The sequence below is a fragment of the Haliotis asinina genome, chromosome 7 (assembly GCF_037392515.1).
Source record: "Haliotis asinina isolate JCU_RB_2024 chromosome 7, JCU_Hal_asi_v2, whole genome shotgun sequence".
Classification (NCBI taxonomy): domain Eukaryota; kingdom Metazoa; phylum Mollusca; class Gastropoda; order Lepetellida; family Haliotidae; genus Haliotis; species Haliotis asinina.
In genome coordinates, this window is record NC_090286.1 from 33,270,246 (window position 1) to 33,292,496 (window position 22,251).

The following is a 22,251-nucleotide window of genomic DNA, read 5'->3' on the forward strand; positions in this document are numbered from 1 at the left end:
TAATGATATCTGGAGTTCAGGCTCAATGACACGTGTCATTGTAGACCACTTGAACAGACTGAAGCTCATGCTCTTGATCACTGGATTGTTGATTATTTACAGAAAATATAGATGGAATATTGCCAAAGCAGGCTTTACATAACAACCAACTAACCAAACAAATAAGTTAACATTTAAGCCCCAGTCATGTACTGATGCCTACACTGACCATCATCTCTGTGGTGCTGTTGAGCTTCATGGTGCAGGACCCAAGGGGAATCATGGAGTGGACTAGCGACAGGTCTTTGTTCTCAAGCTGCTTCATGTAGCGCACAATGTTCGTCTCAGATTGATATCTGCCACAGAGGTGGTCATTTGTTTTTGATTTTATTTGAGACTGATGAAGTTGTCACTAACAAAAAGTCTTCTACATGCAACAAAACTGACAGAATTGACAGACTGGCTCTGATGATTTGTCTTATAATTTTGGAAAAAGGAATAAAAACGTAGTTTAACAAACCATCACTATGTTTAAAAAATTTTTTTCTATTTTTTACGACTGAATCTTTCAATCTCATTACATTTTGACCTTATTCTCAGTATCACTTAACAAAGATTCCTCAGGTCACCTCAGAACAAACTTTTAACTTTGACAGTCAATGAAATATACACTGTACCACTAGTAGTCATGCTTTCTTGAGCTACATGGTTACTGGCAACTTCTATTCCAGACTATATTTCGACAATTTTTTTTTAAGGAAGTCAGTTTAATTTAAGTGATTATATGGGCAAGTTTAGATCTGATTTTAACACCAACCTCTTGAAGACTGAGTGAGTGAGGAAGTCACTGGTCCTCCGGTGCTGGCTATTATGGAGACTGGTGTTAGGGTTGGTGCCAAGCTGGTCGCTTATCTCCTCCTGGAATCAGCGACAGAACTTTAACTGACTGAAAATTCATAATATGACAAATTTTTACAGAGATTCAGTTTTCTACTAGCAGTATTCGAAATACCTGTGTGCAAGACCACCTGAGACAGTTATTTTCAGCATGTACTGCCAGATTCTCAAATTCACCTGTCCAATGGTCAGGTTAAAATGGCGACATGCATCATTAATGAGATTTTATGGGCAGGTAAGTTTTGGTCAGGGCTGGCAAGTTATACATCTAACCAGTCCTGTTGTCTGGCTGAAATTTGTGAGGGTTTCATATCCTGCTTCTAGTTAACTTTCTGAAAAAGAAGGTATTACATATTTATTTTCAGTGTCTGTGATGCCAACCGTTTTAATGTATGCTCTCCAAAGAGTGTGTGCGTATGTGCGTGCAAGGGTGTGCGAGAGTGCATGTGTGTGTGCATGCGTGCGTACATAGTTCAAATAATTGCAGTAGACTTGGCTGCCTGAAAACACATGATTTCAGAAAACATAATCTGACAATGTATTTGTGAACAAACTTAAAAGTTAGTAGGCAAACTGTTTAAATCTGTACTTCACATTCATGTGAATATTTGCGCACTTGTTATTTGGTTTCTATCTCTATAAATGCATCAACATATTATTCATTCCTTTAAACAAATTTGTCAACAACATTAACTTAACCATGACAAAAACTGCAAACAAGAATACAAAATCAGTGATATTGTTCTATGCCCCATTCCACAATGCGATCATAGTGCTATGACAGTCATAAGTCTATGTCTAAATATGGGAGCTACGATCATCTTAGGGTTACAATCACTTTGTGGAACACGCCACAGGACAATAATGCAACAGAAATCCATCCCATTCCATTGCCAGCCAATCAGGAATCAGTAGTCAGTTGGTGTGTGTGGCCTAATATTCCTTAAATTTCAAATACCATGGAATCACTTTTTTGTGTTTCACATCAAGCAGACCTAGAAATTTATCATATTACACAATATTCAGGCAGGAAACTGAGATGAATTGAAGCCAGTTTACATCAAATTAATGGCAGTTCTCATGGATTTGATTTTTTATTTGAATCAAGTTTTCATTCTGGAACTCATGTGATAAAACATGCCTACCGCTGTCTTTGGTGAACCAACAACCTGCAGCAGGTCAGACAAGTCATCTCTCTCTACTGTCTCATCTAAAGACACGCCAACCTGGAACATCAAGACGTGATGATGATGATGATGATGAAGAAGAAGAAGTAGAAGAAGATGGGCAGTAGGTGGGTCATCAACTTTGTACACAGGTATGGGGGGTGGGGGGTGTCACAAATTTTGCTTGCACATAATTTTTAGGGAGGTCATATACATTGCATTTGCTTCTCTATAACGATCATCCTCATCCCTTGCAACCATAAATCACGAATGGTCCCTATGTTGTAAATTTCAAATTTTACTTATATGAGCTAAATACAAACATTGTACAAGCATTTCTGTAAATGTTTATCTTGTATACATACATGGCCATCGCTGTAGTAGCGAAGATTGATCTGTTTAGCTTCAGCTTGCTCACGGATATGATCCTGGCCACGCCCGGGTAGAAATTTGACAGTGTCAAAAAAATTCTCAGAGGAAAGAGCATGACCTGCCGACTTGATGCCTGAATTAAATGAGCTAGTTTAGACCATAACAAGACAGGATAGGGAAAGAAGAAACATTATACATGCAGCATCAGGGTACAAAACTCCCAAAAACTTCAGCCAGACCACAGGGCTGGTTACAAGTAAAAGTTGCTAGCCCTTACCAAAACTTACCTGCCCATAAAAATACTAATTTACCAAGAATGATTAAATCAAAACTTGCAAAATAATAATTGTTTAAATTTTAACCTGTGGAAGTCTCATAGGGTCAGGCAGGCAAGTATTTCAAACGCTGACAACATTCACAAAATTGGATGGGTGGGAAGGCAACCCAAACCAAATGTGATTGACATTACCAGCATGTTGTTTTTAATACTATGAACAAATTCACCGAGTAAGACATGCATAGTTTGCAGACACATATTCTTACCAAGGATGACCCTTGTAGTACAATATCATCTCAGTGACATATTGAGGATGCAGGCCTCACCTTCAGCCAGAATCAGAGCTCCATGATGCACTCTGCTTCCAATGTGTCGCAGTCCCTCTGCTCCATGGTAGACAGCATACATGGCAGACATATTGGCCAGAAGAGCCTGTACACGATAAAGAATTCACGGATGACAACATTCACTGTCATCTCAAATAATATTTTGTTTATTGGGAAAAAGTTATTTTTAGCACTTCTTGAACCCTGCGAAAGTGAAAAGCTTGAAAATGTAGCACAGCAGTTAGTGTATTCAACTACATTGTACCCAATGCATGTATTGTGGGTGATTGAACCCAGGTGTGACAAGCGGACACCTTAACCACTAGGCTGAACCTTGAGGTCTGTCACCCAAACAAACAAAATGTGAAAGTGGCTCAAGCTAGAAATATTTACCCAAAATTTGTGAAAGGTAATGAAAATTAAAACCAACATATTCCAGAAATAAAAGGTTCAGCAAACCCTGGCACTCAAATGGAAAGCAACTTTTATGTTTTAAATCAACCCTAATGCCCCTTATGTAAGCTTGACCTCGTGACTCTAGATTTGGCAGTAGGGTACACAACCTGTGCTGTGCAGATGTTGCTTGTGGCCTTGTCTCTCCTGATGTGCTGTTCTCGAGTCTGTAAGGCGAGTCTTAGAGCATCGCGGCCACTTGAGTCTCTGGGTGAATAAGGAACTGTATTCAGTGTGAATTACAATGAACAGAGAAAAAAGCCATTGACTTAATCCACTTGAGATTATACAGCTTCTGACATTGCCATTGTACATCTTTTCAACATGTTCTCTTGATATGTGTTTTTTCAGATTATCTTACAGTCTCTACACGACAATAAGTACTCGCCCACTGTATACCCCTAAATGAAGGAAATCTAGATTTTCCACAGCTTGAATTGGTCACCTCAGTTTCAACTCAAAAAGGAGTGTTTGCGGGACAGGTCTAATGTTTCAGTGGCCATCCATCAGTCTAGATCGAGTTTCAAAGCTTCAGAGATATGCAGTAATCTAGTGTTTTGGAGACTAAGCAATGGCCCAGTGTGTCAGAGATCATCTATTAGTCTAGTCTTTCAGAGACTACAAATCATCTTGTGTTTAAGAGACTAAGCATTAGTCTAGTGTTTTGGGGACTAAGGAATGATCTAGTGTCTTAAACGCCATCCATTAGGTTAGTGTTTCAGAGACTACAAACAGTCTTGTGTTTTAGTGGCCAACCATTAGTGTAGTGTCTCAGAGGCCTATTTGTCTGGTATTTCTGAAACTAAGCATCAGTCTGGTTTTTCTGAGACTCTGCATCAGTCTAGTCTTTCTGAGACTCTGCATCAGTCTAGTCTTTCTGAGACTCAGCATCAGTCTAGTCTTTCTGAGACTCAGCATCAGTCTAGTCTTTCTGAGACTCTGCATCAGTCTAGTCTTTCTGAGACTCAGCATCAGTCTAGTCTTTCTGAGACTCAGCATCAGTCTAGTCTTTCTGAGACTCTGCATCAGTCTAGTCTTTCTGAGACTCTGCATCAGTCTAGTCTTTCTGAGACTCTGCATCAGTCTAGTCTTTCAGTCTCAGCTTTAGTCTAGTCTTTCAGTCTCAGCATCAGTCTAGTCTTTCTGAGACTCTGCATCAGTCTAGTCTTTCTGAGACTCTGCATCAGTCTAGTCTTTCAGTCTCAGCTTCAGTCTAGTCTTTCAGTCTCAGCTTTAGTCTAGTCTTTCTGAGACTCTGCATCAGTCTAGTCTTTCTGAGACTCAGCATCAGTCTAGTCTTTCTGAGACTCAGCATCAGTCTAGTCTTTCTGAGACTCTGCATCAGTCTAGTCTTTCTGAGACTCTGCATCAGTCTAGTCTTTCAGTCTCAGCTTCAGTCTAGTCTTTCAGTCTCAGCTTTAGTCTAGTCTTTCCGAGACTACAAATGGTCTCACCTGGTGACTCCAATCATCCTGCCAGGCATCATCCTCATGAAAGACCCCTTACAGGCAAAGAAGCCAGCATGGGGTCCCCCATAACCTAGGGGGATGCCAAACCTCTGGGTGGTTCCCACAGCAATGTCCATCTCCAGCTCACCAGGGGGCCTCAGGATAGTGAGTGCCAGTAGGTCAGTAGCACACACCACCAGGGTCTGACAACAGATACACCTCCAGGCTAGGATACACCTCAGACTAACAGATCTTGCTGCATTCAAAACAAAACTGACAGGTGAACCAAGTGATCGTAATATATATAGTGTTCTTTCAAGTTATAGAATTATTCTTCAATCAGGGTAATAATCTGGGCCTAGATTTCCGAAGCTCTCTTAGCACTAAGACAGTCGTAACTAAATGTTAATGTATGGCATTTATGACTGTCTCAACGCTAAGGCTTCAACTAGCTTAAAAAATCTAGGCCCTGATTATACTGCATTGAGGCAAACCTCACCGTATTCCATGAACATGGTGTACTAATGTGGCTAAACCTTGCACCTCTGGTGGCTGTGTTATGAACAGATCATCACCTTAGATACTACCCATCAGAAGTCTAGACTCACATGAAGCACTCACTCTATGTTATGTATGCATACTGCATGCAAGTTAGGGATATTGGTATTTTTAGGATTGATATTTTAATCAGTGTGTGAATGAAGAAACATATCATTATTAATAACCTGAAATTTTACACATATCCCTAACTATTTTTGTCCAGTATATATATGTATGGTTACACTGACAATGTATTTCTCCACTTACTTACGGGAACCAACAGCAAACTTGGATCATGCATTAAACTGCTGAAAGCCATGCATGTGAACAGCTGCATTTTGTGTAAATGTTTTGCTAGGAATTCGCCAATGTTCACTGATTTTTAGCATTTACTGAACTCATGACAATACCTTTCAACTTTACGAATTTGTTTTACATCAGTTTATGTATCAACAATACCTTCAAAGAGTATGGAATATTTGGCAAGATATAGCTCAGAACAGTTGACCAATCTAAGTAAACTTAGTCTCAGTGTATTTCGTTACACTCCAGCACTAGGGTCTAACAAAACCTAGTAGAAGGTCGCGTCAGGTAACCTTTGAGCAACTTACAAAAGTCCAATCAAACGCGAGACGGTTAAATAGATTTAACCAATCAAACAACAGCTACTATTTAGGGATCGGAAGGACTTTCAAAATAATCAGGTTACCAACGCAGATCTCTCCACAAACAAAAATCTGTTTATAACACAGTTATTTGACCAACTGTATATACTCTTTGGGGGTTGTGTCGACATGGTTACCATCAGCCAATATTTCCACAAGATGACATCCTTGAATATTGTCAAAAACACTATTTTCAGGGGCTGTTTCCTCACCGTTGTAACGTGTGCCGTGTGCATCACTCGGAAGCGAGCATATGCTAAATAGCATTCGGAATCGTTCGGGTATGAACCTTTTTGAGATAAAAAGTTCAAAAGGTATGTGCGAATGTCCACTTTCGCGATTTGTAAGCTGTGTTCTGATTGGTCAATCTCAAAGGGTACCTGATGCAACCTTTCATAAGGTTTCGTTAGACTCAGTGGTGGAGTGTAACGAAATACACTGAGACTAGGTTTACTTAGACTGAACAACTTACTGAAGTAAGTTACTACATTCACACTTACGGAGTCTGAACTTGTGATGGGTAGTTTGTTTGGTTAGTTTGTGACAAAGTAATATTGTGTGCTTTTATGATGAACCAAAAACAGAATTACTCAAAACATCCATTCACTGAAAATGATTTGCTTGTTGCCTGTGTATCTTGCCATGTGGTTGCATCTGTTTACATCAGAGTGTTCTGTGCAAAGTGATAGGCAAATTAAAAAATGTCAAACAAAACATGCACACAATGATGACTGCAGATGATTCAGATAAAGGGGCACTGATCCAGAATGACTCATGTTTTTAGTACCAAAAGTTTTATTTTGTCTTCTAGCTGAGCAACACCTGCTTCCTCAGACTTGGCAGATTTTTTTAAACCCAATGAGACAAGAAAAATGGTACCATCACCTGCTGTTATTTGAAAATATCAGAAATATCTTGAAAAAAGTAGACTTTTTCAAATTTTCTGATTTGTGGATAGTGTGATGACTGATCTGCATTTTTCACCTCAGTATTTAATAATGTCACTTCATGATGTCTATTGACCCTGATATCAAAAACAAATTTAATTTATTTGAATCTGTTACCTGAACTGAACTGTTAACTGAAGTGCAGAAAGAGGAATTACTAGCTAAGTCAAAATAAAAAATCCAACATGAATTGATTAACTACTTTTATCTTGCAACAGATATGTCAAAAGATAGTGTTTGTGTTTGTAGATTTACTAATGTATACTAAATACACCCACATTCTGTTGTAGAGACAGTGCTTGTGTAAGCGCAATGTCCTTCCTTCCAAAGATTAACCAACAATAAATTTATTGTTCATTGTTGTCTAGCTAAATTATTGTTTGTTAATTTTTTTAAGAAGGATTCTTTGGAAGCTGCAGATGAAAGGCATATCATTCCTTTATGAGGACATTAATGGACAAGGTAATAGCTTTGTATTTATGGTATAACTATAGTTGGATATTTTGATATTTGGATCTTGTTTGTATTACTTTACTGTAGCATATATCCAAATCATACCACTTATATTTTTTTGCAGGGAAGCTCTTAATGCAAGACAGACATGATGCACGAAGTCACTGTTAGGGCATGTGTGTGTGAGTGAAATATCTAGATATTACAGTAATTTCATAAATGCACTAAATGACTTGTTAATGAGATTCCCAAGTGCATGAAAATACAATTTTAAATTAATCATGCCAGGATTATAGAGCAAAAATTTAAAGACGTAGATTGAGTTTGTTTCTATTCAGTCCCAACATTTTTCTGCCACAGACAGATGACATTAAACTTCAAAGTGCTTTCATTTTTAACATGATAAGTTAGCTTAGGTAACTTTAGTTTTTTTAAACAATACTCAAGGAATATCACAGCGTGGAGAGCCACCAGAAATGGTTTTCACACATGGTACCCATGTGGTAAATCGAACCTGGATCTGCAGCATGATTTGCCAACATCTAAACCACAAGGTTACACAACTCCTGATAATGAAGACAGAAATATTAATGGTTACTCCATGTGGGAGGAGCAGCAGAGATTGCAACCCAGTCAAGAATTCTGGGATATCACAAACATATCGCATGGGAAAATAGTAACAAAAGCAACAACCAGTCCTGGGGAATTGCTGTGGATCAGTGTCCCTTTAAAGCAGTTGACACATGAGCCATGGAGACAGGTGAAACAGTTTAAAAGAAAAGCAAACTGGACTAATATTGACACTTGTAAGAGAGTGTTTGGGAACCATCCATTATTTCACTGGGAGAATGGACATACCCCGTGAGCATGAGCAGTGGCAACGAGATGAGCATAGTCCTCAATGCTGCCATCTGTGTTGGGATATTGGATGAGGACACCACTGAAATCCTGCCCACTGAAGTTCATCTCTTGCCAGTTGCTTCGTACAATGTCAATTCCCAGAGCACTGTTAGAGAAACAGAAGTAGTGTGTTCAAAGAATGGTTTACTGGTTGTCATCAAAACAGCTGGTGTGATGATATTGTGGCAGCACTGGTCTCCTGTGGCTACTGGCTTTTGTGAAAGCAGTGGTTAATAGTGTGTGTGTGAGTGTGCCTGTATTTGTCAAGACCATGCCACAGTCAACATGGATACCCGTTTCACATACAGTACACTGAGTGAGCTGATTTGCCCTTGTTTCATTCCCTTAAGGCCAGACCAATTTTATTTCATACAAAACCAACAGGAGTTTTACAAAGGCATTGTTTTTCAAGTTCACACCTGCTAAGGTGCTCAAAGCACTGATTTCTAACACAAATTTAGTTAAATAATCCAGTTTAAAGTCAGAAAACGAATACCAGTGTTGTAATGTGACAAACCAGAGACCATATAATACTATTATATGGTCTCTGAACAAACTGTCTTGCAGAGTCAAAGTTTTGCTCCTGTATATCTTGATATTAGGGTTATATTTTTGAGTAAGGAAACTTAAAAAGTATTTTGTTCTTATACTTGGAAAAATTATGACAGGCGGATTTGTGAAACAAGAAATAAAATTGGTCTGACCCAATGCTGAAAGCCAGACATGTTTACAGTACCATATATTAATATGGTTTGTGATGACATGGTCAGGGATCAAACCCCAGACTCACTGCTCTCCAGGCAGATGCTGTGTCCATGGTACCACCTAAATGGTTGACGATATATGTGAGGCATTCTAAACCCATAACAGAGTTGCACATACATGCATTGGTGAGGTCAGGATTTATGACTGTAATAGAGCTCAAGATGCAGTTCACCGATTCAGTCTATAACTGCTATAATATTGTGTAATGACTACTCACTGTGCCCTGGTTTCCACAACTGCAATATTTTGGGGGTGACACTTGTTATCAATGTAGAAGCGTCTCCTCTTGTTTTGTCTGAAATACATTCAGTCTTTGAAAAATGTTCATGATATGACTGAATATGAACAGGCCCCATTCATCAATGTGTCCCTATTTAGCACTATGACTTCTGATATTCCAACATAACAGACTTTTGCATTCGATATAAGATCACAAAGAATTCAGATGGTAAGCCCAGTCACTTACAACAAAGCTGTACAAATCACATATGCCTTCAGTTGCTGAGACCTAACCAAGAAGACAACTTACCTGCAGCACATAGAAAATGTTTCAGCACCTGGTATGGTCTCATGGACATGGCTGTACTGCCCAGATGGGGAGCCCAGTCATGTCACATGCAACTCACCTGTAGCAGATGGACAGGACTCTCCTGCCTAGATTGGGAGCCCATATGGGAAGCTCAGTCATGTCACACACAACTAACCTGTAGCAAACAAATATGGTTCACCTGTCTAGATTGGAAGCCCAGCTGCAGAGCCCAGATTGGGAGCCTATATGACAAACTCAGACATGTCAAACATAACTCACCGGTAGCAGACAAACATGGTTCACCTGTCTAGAATGGGAGCCCATATGAAGAGCTCTGTCACAACTCACCTGTAGCAGATGGCTGTGAAATCTCCTACTCAGTCATGTCTCACACAACTCACCTGTAGCTGATGGACATGGCTTAACCTGCCCAGTCATGTCACACAGAAGTCACCTGTAGCAGTTGGACATGGCTTCACTTGCACAGTCATGTCTCACACAACTCACCTGTAAGAGACAGACATGGCTTAACCTGCCCAGTCATGTCTCACACAACTCACCTGTAGCAGATGTACATGGCTTAACCTGCCCCGTCATGTCATACAGAACTCATCTGTCGCAGATGGACATGGCTTAAACTGCCCAATCACATCACACAGAACTCACCTTTAGCAGATGGACATGACTTAACCTTCCCAGTCATGTCATACAGAACTCACCTGTCGCAGATAGACATGGCTTAACCTGCTCAATCACATCACACAAAACTCACCTGTCACAGATGGACATGGCTTAACCTGCTCAATCACATCACACAAAACTCACCTGTCACAGATGGACATGACTTAACCTGCCCAATCACATCACACAGAACTCACCTTTAGCAGATGTACATGGCTTAACCTGCCCCGTCATGTCATACAGAACTCACCTGTCGCAGATGGACATGGCTTAAACTGCCCAATCACATCACACAGAACTCACCTGTCACAGATGGACATGGCTTAAACTGCCCAATCACATCACACAGAACTCACCTTTAGCAGATGGACATGACTTAACCTTCCCAGTCATGTCATACAGAACTCACCTGTCGCAGATAGACATGGCTTAACCTGCTCAATCACATCACACAAAACTCACCTGTAGCAGACAGACATGGCTTCAGCTGCTGCTGTTGCCTCATCCAGGAGTGAAGCATTTGAGATGGGGAGTGCTGTCATGTCACACACCATGGTCTGGTAGTTGAGGAGACTCTCCAGACGGCCTTGTGCAAGCTCAGCCTGATACGGTGTGTACTGGGTCACCCTAGAAGAGGTACAGCAAACATGAGCTTGAACAACAGTCCACAGAGGATTCAAGAAATTGTGAAATATAATGGATCACATGAAAGCCTTAAGAGATAAGTAAGACCATGGATTAAACATATTTAGTTCCTCCTAGACTGCGTGAGTATGTGAATGTAGTTTCACTGCACACTCAGCAATATTCTAGTTATATGGCAGCGGTCTGCACATAATAACTTTCAGACCAGACAATCCAGTGATCAACAGCATGAGCATCAATCTACACAAATGGGAAACAATGACACATGTCAACCAAGTAAGCAACCTGACCACCCGATCCTATCAGTTGCCTCTCATGACAAGCATGGGTTACTGAAGACCAGTTCTAACCCATATTTTCACGGGTCAACTCCTAGACTGACATTTCGGTGAAGAGAATGTGCTCTCTAAGAACAGATGTTACATCAGGAGGAGAGGTCGGCAACACTTTTATGCCTGGTATCATCTGAAACTACATAACAGCATTGTTACAAATAGCTGTCAGACCATAACAGAGTAAACTACAGTCATAATGTTAAAAAGGGAACACTTATTTTAGTCCATAGTAACCTTCATACAGGACAAAAGTCACCTGGAAAAATGCCACCCAGGTTTAATGTCACCTGGGATAAATGCCACCTAGGTTTAATGCCACCTAGGACAAATACCATCTAGGGCAAATGCCACCTTGAATAAATGCCACCCAGGATAACTGCCACCCAGACAAATGTCACCTAGAAAAAGCCTCCATGGACATCACATTTTGACTCACATATACAGCAAGTTGCTGGAGAAAAACAAAAGTTCATATGTGAGTCAGTCTGTTACGAGTGTTTCTGTTTCAAACATTGTTTACTGTACTTTGTGTGATAACAGGGACTGACTATGTGATGCTCTTCAAACAGAATTGATCTTCTGTAGCCCATGCTTGTTATAAGAGGCCACTGACAAGGTTCAGTGGTCAGGCTTGCTGTCTTGATTGACGCATGACATTGGTTTCCACTGGCAGAGATCTGCTCATGCTGTTGATTGTCTGGTCCAGATTTGATTATTTGCAGACCATTTAACCGCAATATTTGTGAGTGCGATGTAAAATGGAACTCACTCTCTCTTAAATGGGAACCTGCATTCCTTCATAGCACACATTATCACTGAGCAATTCTGTAAAAAGAATAACTAACCCTGATATCGTGAATTGTGTTGATACCACCACCAACTCCTAAGATAACTTTTTTTTATGAGATGAATATGTACTGGTCAAAAATGGTTAAATAGTAAATTTTGAAATAATGAATAATGATGGATTTATTCATTGACATACTGAAAAAATTTCAATCAAAAACATACCAATATCCGTAACTTACATTGTCCGGCAATTTTGTGAATATACAGAAGCTAAAAGTTTCAGGTTAATTCAAAATGGAGTACACATGACCTGCATACTCGGAAATGTATGATTATACCTAGTACAGCTATACCAGCCTACATACTGAGTGACCTTTCTCTCATGCCTTGAAGTTTATCTACCAATCCAGATAAGGTACAAAAGTCATGGAAAATTAATAAACTGATCACCACTATAAGAGAATATATACTAAATAAGATGATTAACTATTGGTAACATGTTTGCAACAGTTACTTAATAATCCATGACATACAAGGAAGGAAAGGACATTTCTTGTGCAACAAGGTTAATCTCATAATACATGTATCAGTATATCATATACTTGTACAAAGCTGCATATGGAATAAAACCAGGGCAGTTTCTTTTCTTATCATAGAATTTACACAGCATTTGTGACTACTCTCATTTATTTACACATTTGGTAACATTAAAACTATGATTTAACTGACAAAATACTTTTCCCAACTTAACTTTGTAATATAATTCTGATTTTAAGTTCTAGTCTTTTCTTCACACAAATCAATGCCTTTCACTAAACTTGGCTCCTTTTTGCTTACACACAGTTATGTTTTCTCAGGAAGCATGTAAAGCCAGAAAATAAAATGTTTTTTTTTTGCCATATTTTAAAATGGTAGCAGTGTCCCACACATCATCAACCTTCAGAACAGCATCCTGTTGTGTCTGCTCAGAGATAGGTCAGTTGGGTAGCCTTATTGTGTGCGTTGCAAGCCAAAAATCACTTAGTGTAAGCAAATGAATCGCTTATTCTGGGCTTGCAACAGCTCGAAGCATTTATCGCTCTTCCCAAAATGGCAGAGCGATTACCGTTTGCTCATCTGGCAATATAAAGAATGTATTTGGAGAGACTCGATGATTGTTGATGACGACATTGACCTGTGAACAAACTGAGGATGCTGGGAAGTAAGCTTTTTTTTGACAGTTTGGCAGCCAAACAATTTAGTTCAGCCTTCAAAGTCAAATTTTCTTAAGCCACCATATTGGTTTGAGAACGAAGTGACCTCATCCAGCGACTGCTGCGATTGCAAGCGGCTGAATGTTAGCACTCCGTTGTCAGGTGAATCGCTGTTCATTGCATGCAAGTGATTGATTGTTTGCAAGACCTGTGTTCAGTTCCCCATGTGGGTTTAATGTATGAAGCCAATTTAGAGTGTCCTGTGCTGTGATATTGCTGATGTACTTCCAAAAGGGGCTTAAACCCATACTCACTCACTCAAATATAGGCAGACATTAAAATAAGACTGAGATGTCACGGCAACAACTTTGCACTCTACAGATTACAAGTGGTCAGTAACAGGTAATTGTACTGAGATGAGGTCCACTGACCAGCCAGGGTTCTCGAAGATGTTCCTCAGTATGGTGTAGGGTGTGTATGTGTTGTAGTAGCCCACGCCGATGTAGCTGCGCCACAGCTGATTCTCCTCTGCCATCTTCGTCAGTCTCACAATCAGCTCATGTTCACCTGTTGGGTTAATGTCATGGACAGCCATCAGTTATGTATAGGAGAAAACACAACTCCGAGGTTTTGGTAGACGATGTAAAACCAGAGGGGGAGGTGTTTCCCAACCCTGATGGTTTTACATTGTCTACCAAAACCGTGGTGTTTTGTCTAACATATATACAGTCAATGATGGGTAATTAAAATGTAGATGATCATTTAATGAAGCTACATAACAATAACTGAAGCGCACGTAAAACCAATTTAATGACGGTAACTATAAGTAGATAATTTAATCCCTCCTCCTTTGTCGGCCCGGTGGCCATGTGGTAGAGTGCCTGCCTACAGATGAGAGAACTGTTCCAATCCCGCTTGGGAAAACCTTTGTATTGTGAGTTTAATCTTGAACGATAATTTTCAATTGATTTACTGATATCATTACTGAAGTATCATTTGAATATTGACGTTCATATAAAGTTAGGAAAAGTAAACCCTGGTAAGTGGTCTTACTAATGAAAAGTAAAACCTGTCCCTCCAAAACAAGAACCTCAAATGCAGTTATTCTGTGAAAACAAGAGATGACCTTATATATAATGAGAAGCACGCTTTAGGTTTATATATATAGTACCTCCTCCAAGGATGTACCGACAAAGATTTAATATGCTGTCATACTGATATCATATCAAACGATACATGCATACACATGTTAGTGGGGCTGATATACTAATTGAGTAATTATACATGTTAGTGTGATGATATAAATGCTAGTTGGCAGATATTATGAGGTATTAGCTGGGTAGATATACATGCTAGATGGGTTGGTATACATGTTAGTGTGGATGATATACATGCTGGTGGGCCTGATACTCATGTTAGCGGGCGGATATGAATACTCGTGAGCTGTTGGTATTAGTGGGAAAAATAAACATGCTAGTTGTGCTGATATACATGCTAGTGGGCTGATATACATGTTTGTTGGGGCACTATACAGGCTAGTAGGGCTGATATAGATTCTAATTGACATACATGCTAATGGGCTGATATACATGCTGGTGGGCTGATACACACACTAGTTGGAGCAAAATACATGCAATCTTGGCTGATATTGATGCTATTTGGGGCAATATACATGCTAACGTGGGACTGACATACAGGCTAGTGGGGATGGGATGGGTAACTTGGTCACTACTTATAAATAACAAGCAGGATTTACCTACATATGATACTATCCACTCAGTTGGGTGATATGGGGTAATGACAAATTATTATGATAAATATTTATTCAATTTTTTACTGAGAATCATACATCATCCACAACTGAAAGCATCACGTTATCCTGTACTAATAAACATTTTTATCTTTCTATGCATTACTCAGTCTTATGCATGTACATACCAAGTTCCTCTTCAAGCTTGAGGTCTCTGTTGAGGCGGATATTTTCTGGAACTGTCTTGCTGATAAGCTCTTCCATAGACTGGAAACAACAGTCATACATTCATTCATTCCATTCCAAGTTTCATACTATATGTGTTTTATTTGTTGTTAACGAGACGACTAACAGGAATGGGTGGTGAGACTCACTGACATGGTTGACACATGTCATCAGTTCCCAATTGTGTAGATTGATGCTCATGCTGTTGATCACTGTATTGGTACTGGTACAGACTTGATTATTTACAGACCGCTGCCATATAGCTGGAATATTGCTGTGTTGTGTAAAACTAAATTCACCCACTATTTGTTAAGTACCGATCTAAGTGGTCATGTGAGGTACATAAAATGAGTGAGTGAGTGAGTTTTTATGCTCCTTTTTAGCAATATTCCACCAATATCATAGCTGGGTCACCTGTAATGACTAAGATGTGTTGCTAAGGCACCAATCCTACCCTAAATTCTCAAGCGCCAATATTAGTAGTGGTTGGCAGTTATGATGTCCGCGGTTGCTCCCCTTTCCCCTGTTCTGTATTATGTCCGCCTGATTAAACACGTGTGTTCCGGTGTGAAGGTATCGGTATGATATTGGTCTAACTGGCGTGGTGGCAGCGTGGATACGTATTCACCCTTCTGTAAAGTCAGAATTTTCTGGTTAAGACCCATTCAAGACGAAACCGTAGCGTCACGCTCTCACTGGTGTCAATGTCGCAATTGATCTGGATAGGCACACATTAGTATCGTTCAGCGTGTTGTCATAATGGCACAAACACACAGGGCTCCAAAACAATGGATCCTTACCAAAAATGAAACCATTAATTCTTTCGAAGGTTGGAAACAAAACTTACTGTACACATTGTCCACAGATGCAGCGTTTTCCCCATTATTAGAAGCGGGTGTAACTTGGCTGAAGAAATCTCGTGCCAACCCGAACAGGGGTTTTACAAATGATGGAGAAAATGTCGCTGTCGCTCAACGCAAAACAGCAGTACAAAAAGTCACTACTTTAGAACTTATGCTCGGCCAAATCGCAAACTACTGCCCTGTCATATCGAGAAACACCATAGTGAAAAATTCTACCTCTTTACCGTACATATGGCAGTCAATTCGCCTCCATTTTGGTTTTCAATCAACCGGGGGTCATTTTCTTGACTTTGATGACATTCATTTGGGAGTAGATGAGAGACCGGAGGATTTGTATCAACGCCTGACAGCTTTCATAGAGGACAATTTACTTCTACGTGACTCAGGCATTACTCACCATGGCGAGGCGATTGCCGAGGACGAAGAAGCCTCTCCTACCGTAGAAAACCTAATAGTGCTTACTTGGTTGCGATTGTTACACAAAGACCTCCCCCGTTTAGTGAAACAGAGATATGGGACGGAGTTACGTTCACGCACATTAGCGTCAATCAAACCCGAAATTTCTCAGGCCTTAGACTCCTTACTAGATGAGATACGTACATCAGAGGATGTGAAAGTAATGCGCTCTCAGACATCCACTCGTAACCAGTACACAAAACATTCGTCCACGACTCAGCGGTTCAAATCTTGTCCACTTTGTACAGCAGCAAAGCGCGCTAGTGTGAATCACTTCCTAAGTGAGTGCAAATTCTTGCCCGACCGAGATCGCAAGTATATCATGAAAGCACGGCAAATTGCACACATTTTGGACGACGTGCCCTCCAGTGACGAGGAAAATACATGTCATGATACAGATGCACCTATTGCTAATGACCCTAGTAGTACTACTACATCGGCAAGACAGGTCCATGTCGAGGAATCGCCATACATGGACGCTTTCTATCACCACATTTGCGTTCGCCTCAGTCTTGACTCCGGTGCTACCGGCAACATGATCTCTGCCGATACTGCCAGGTATCTAGGTACCCCCATCAATAGGAGTACTCAGTCTGCAAGACAAGCTGATGGTACTTCAAAGCTGAAAATAGTCGGTGAAACAAAGTTCACTGTCCACAGAGATAACAGAGAGTTTTGTTTTGAGGGTCTGGTTGTAGAGTCTCTTGATGTCGGAATACTCGCCGGTATACCCTTTTTGTCACAAAACGACATTACAATACGCCCTGCACTCAAGCTTATCATTTTTTCGGATAACACTAGCATTTGTTACAAGTCTGATGAGAACCCAGACATACACACGGTGAGAAGAGCCGTCGTAGTGAGAGCTCCTGAAAATGCAACAACCATATGGCCAGGTGAATACCTGGAGGTTTCCGTGCCCGTGGAATACAAACATGAACACTTTGTTGCAGTTGAACCCCGTGAAGACACTAGACGTTCCTGTTCATCACTATCCAACTTGTGGCCCCCCCCTAGCATTTTGCCATGTTTGTCCGGTCGTGTAAGGATACTGAATATGTCCGATCACCCTCAGACTCTGAGGAAAAACGAACATTTTTGCTCTGTACGTGGAGTCACGACGACAGATTCATATGACACCGTCCAGCCCAACACACCAGCTACTAACTCATCACACCATGCCACTGGATTTTGCTCTGACAGTGTACAAGTCGATCCACATGACATACTCCCAGAGGACGTTTCATACAAGTTTCGTCAACTTATCTGCCAATATGATGAAGTATTTCAGCCAATTGCGAAAGGATACAATGGAGCATCAGGCCCATTCCAGGCTACAGTCAATATGGGACCTGTACTACCTCCCCAACGGAAGGGACGGTTGCCGCAATATTCAAGAGGTCGTCTCGTAGAGTTACAGCAAATGTTTGATGATCTAGAGTCAAAGGGAGTATTCAAACGCCCTGAAGATGTGGGAGTGAACGTGGAATACTTAAACCCGTCTTTCTTGGTCAAGAAACCATCTGGTGGATTCCGTCTGGTAACATCCTTTGGAGATGTGGGACGCTACAGCAAACCTCAGCCGTCATTGCTTCCGGATGTGGACTCTACTTTGCGACAAATTAGTCAATGGAAGTATCTAGTCACCACAGACCTATCCAGTGCATTCTATCAAATACCCCTATCGAGAAACTCTATGAAATATTGTGGAGTGGCAACACCATTTGGAGGTGTCAGGGTATACGTACGATCAGCCATGGGAATGCCGGGCAGTGAGACTGCTTTGGAGGAACTCATGTGTCGGGTACTTGGCGACCTCATTGCAAAAGGAATAGTGGCAAAGCTCGCTGACGATCTGTATTGTGGCGGATCTACACCTGAAGAGCTTTTGGACAACTGGAAGTCGGTTCTACAAGCCCTCCAGAAGAACAACTTAAAGCTTTCCCCCAAGAAAACATTCATTGCTCCACGATCAGTCACCATCCTTGGATGGAAGTGGCAAGATGGATGTATTCAAGCAAGTCCCCATCGAATCGCAACCCTATCTTCTTGCAGTCTCCCCAAAACTGTCTCTGGCCTCAGGTCATTCATTGGAGCTTACAAGGTCTTGTCTCGCGTTCTCCCCCAATGTGCACCCACAATAGGTCCTCTTGATGCTCTTACCGCAGGACGACAGTCGGGTGATAAGATAGATTGGACGACTGATCAAGTTGAAACCTTTCAGTCAGCTCAGAAGTCATTAGCCATGAACAAGACAATCACCCTCCCATGCTCAGATGATGTATTGTGGATTGTGACAGATGGAGCCCTGAGAAAGCCTGGTATTGGTGCCACAATGTACGTGGTCAGGAATGGCAAGACAAAACTGGCAGGCTTCTTCAGTGCCAAGCTGAAACCGCGACAAGTTTCATGGATACCTTGTGAAATAGAGGCATTATCGATTGCTGCTGCGATTCGGCATTTCAGTCCTTATTTGATCCAGTCTCGTCACAAGTCTCATGTGCTGACAGACAGCAAGCCATGTGTCCTTGCCTTTCGAAAGTTATGTCGAGGGGAGTTCTCAACCAGCCCGAGAGTGTCAACTTTCTTATCTGTCGTGAGCCAGTATCAAGCTACTATCGATCACCTTGCAGGTGCATCCAATGTCCCGTCTGATTTTGCCAGCAGAAACGCTCCAGATTGCTCAGATCAGTCTTGTCAGATATGCTCTTTTATTGACTCCATGGAAGAATCCGTTGTAAGGAGTACCTCTGTCGAAGACATTGTGTCCGGAAAAGTACGACTACCCTTCATGACTCGCACCACATGGCGTTCCTTACAAAGTGAGTGTGGTGATCTAAGACGTACCCATGCGCATCTGCTACAGGGTACACGTCCTTCCAAGAAACTGACCAATATCAAAGACATCAAACGCTACCTCGCTGTTGCTACAATTGCAAAAGACGGACTGTTGGTTGTCAGGTATGCTGATCCCCTGCAACCTCCAAGAGAATGCATCATTATTCCCCGCCAGATTGTCGACGGAATCATAACTGCCTTGCATCTCAAGCTCAACCATCCCTCTGCTTACCAACTGAAAAAGATCCTTCATAGGTACTTCTATGCTCTTGATTTTGACAAGACAATTGAACGCATCTCTTCAACATGTCACCAGTGCGCTGCCCTCAAACAAGCACCTGTAGTGACCTTAGAACAGTCCACTTCTGAGCCACCAGAAGTAGTTGGAGTTTCATACGCAGCTGATGTGATGCGTCGTGAGCGTCAGATGATCTTTGTCCTGAGGGAATGTGTGTCATCATTTACCCTTGCATGTCTCATTGAGGATGAGAAGGCTTGCACATTGCGTGATGCTCTCGTTCGCTTATGTGTCGGAATGTGTCCCCTAGATGGACCAAGATGCGTAGTCCGTGTTGATCCAGCTCCAGGATTTCTTGCCTTACACAATGACCCCTTGCTGTCGAAACACAGAATGACACTTGAAATTGGTCGCGTCAAAAATGTCAACAAAAACCCAGTAGCTGAAAGAGCTATTCAAGAACTAGAGTTAGAAATTCTGAGAACCGATCCATCAAGGGGTGCCATCTCTTCCACGGCCCTAGCAGAAGCAGTCGCCTCATTGAACTCGCGCATTCGTCACGGCGGGCTTTCGGCTCGTGAGATTTGGACTCAACGAGATCAATTTTCTCACCAGCAATTCCCCATGTCAGACAGAGCATTGATATCCTCTCAACACGATTCTCGCTTGAAGAACCATCCCCACAGTGTCAAAGCCAAAAGTGACAACGGCGTGTTTCCATTACCTCCTGTGTTAAAAGTTGGGGACATTGTCTACTTGAAGTCTGATAGAAACAAGGCGTGTTCTCGTTCAAGATATCTCGTCTCCAATATTGATGGCCCATGGTGCGATGTGCGTAAATTTGTTGGAGTACAGCTACGCGACACAGCATACCGTATTCACTCCTCAGATTGCTATCTTGTTCCACCTACACTTCAAGAGCCGCAGGTCACTCAGGAAGAAGACCGAGAGGAGCCTAGTGTACCTGTTGTTACTGATACAGATCTGGAGGTTAATATGAACCCCACAGTGATCCATCACCCAGTGATTCCCAGTGAAATTGATCCCCTGTTTAGCCATGACCTTCCACCAAGCTCGGAACCTCCTTCAGAGATAGTACAGCCTCCAGAGCCTCTTCCAGACACTGACCCTGCACAGACGTGTAGTCGTCCTAAGCGCAACAGGAAGAGTCCATCTTACCTTCAGGATTTTGTGTTGGATCTTTGAGTTTTGTGTTTTCAATTGGGGCAGAATAATCCCCAAGAACCAGAGGGTAGTCTGTCCTATGATGGCTCTTTACTAGTTTTTGTATTTGTGTTCACATTGTGTTAGTTGCTCAAGTGTGCATTACTTGGACCCATTGAGTATGCAAAGGGACTAAATAATCCCCACATTACTGACGTTTGTTTATCCAGTGTTGGTTCCTTTAAACTGTTCTAGCTCTTGTTGTTTCATACCAGTGACACTTGTTATAACAGTGAAGTCAATGACTTTTAATCATTCCTTACAACTTCGCGTTAAACAGCAGTTATATGTTGTATCTGTTAAGGGTGACCCAACTCCTATCTTTAAGAGAAAAAAAGGTGGTCACGCCAATATTAGTAGTGGTTGGCAGTTATGATGTCCGCGGTTGCTCCCCTTTCCCCTGTTCTGTATTATGTCCGCCTGATTAAACACGTGTGTTCCGGTGTGAAGGTATCGGTATGATATTGGTCTAACTGGCGAAGGGTCTGTAGGTAAGCCTTCATGAGCATGAAATGGAGAGCTGTCAAATACAACTACTTAATTTATTCAGTTTCCGTGCACAAATGGTTAACTAATTTGGATTTTATGTCTTAATTAATTTTGTGTCCTATATGTATGGATTCTGCTTCTAATAGGAATGGATCTTGTGTTTTTCAATGATGAATTTTGTGTCTTATATGAATGGATTCTGCTTCTAATAGGAATGGATGAAGTGTTTTAGAACAATTAATTTTTGTCTTATATGAATTGATTCTACTGTTAATATGAATGGATACTGTGCTTTACAACAGTGAAATTTGTGTCTTATATGAACAGATTCTGCATCTAGTATGAATGGATCTAAGGTCTTATATGCGTAGATCTTGTGACTTATAACAATCATTATGTCTAATATCATGGGACTTTGGTAATTTACTCTTACAGGAATTGTGTGGGAAAGTAGATCAGGGAGAGTGACTCAGCTGAATTGCAGGTCCTGCTATATGGGTCATCTCTTGTATGCCTGTCCCACATTTTGCTCAAAGCAGGCAATGCCATTGAGGCCTATGCAAGAACAAGATTCAAAAGACCATGTGACTTGAGCCTGATTAAGCATGTCACTGTGCCATGATGGCATAGACAAACACTCAGGCCTTTAAACTGATTTTCGGAAACACTTTTATTTATAAACAGATTGATTATTACTTACTGACAATATGAAGAGCGTTCATTCTCTAAATTAGTATATAATCATGGAAACAAATAAGGGTACACACAAAGTACAAGTGTTCCTTTATTTTTGTCCAGGTTTCTTCAC

General features: G+C 41.1%; 2 protein-coding genes across 2 annotated transcripts in view; one reads left to right on the forward strand and one right to left on the reverse strand.

The window, feature by feature from the left end:
- LOC137290624 (glycine dehydrogenase (decarboxylating), mitochondrial-like) overlaps positions 1–22,251 on the reverse strand; it is a 51,014-nt gene that overhangs the window by 15,463 nt on the left and 13,300 nt on the right. The window contains exons 2-13 of the mRNA XM_067821688.1: positions 15,299–15,377; positions 13,792–13,927; positions 10,861–11,025; positions 9,406–9,483; positions 8,382–8,529; positions 4,925–5,121; positions 3,581–3,677; positions 3,018–3,123; positions 2,408–2,547; positions 2,022–2,102; positions 797–897; positions 209–335 (exon numbers count right to left, since the gene is read on the reverse strand). Coding sequence (XP_067677789.1) covers positions 209–335; positions 797–897; positions 2,022–2,102; positions 2,408–2,547; positions 3,018–3,123; positions 3,581–3,677; positions 4,925–5,121; positions 8,382–8,529; positions 9,406–9,483; positions 10,861–11,025; positions 13,792–13,927; positions 15,299–15,377 — 1,455 coding nt within the window. The remainder of the gene's footprint in view (positions 1–208; positions 336–796; positions 898–2,021; positions 2,103–2,407; positions 2,548–3,017; positions 3,124–3,580; positions 3,678–4,924; positions 5,122–8,381; positions 8,530–9,405; positions 9,484–10,860; positions 11,026–13,791; positions 13,928–15,298; positions 15,378–22,251) is intronic.
- LOC137291095 (uncharacterized) lies at positions 16,095–20,936 on the forward strand. The gene has a single exon (XM_067822377.1). It carries the CDS (start codon positions 16,095–16,097, stop codon positions 20,934–20,936), a length of 4,842 nt encoding a protein of 1,613 aa, XP_067678478.1.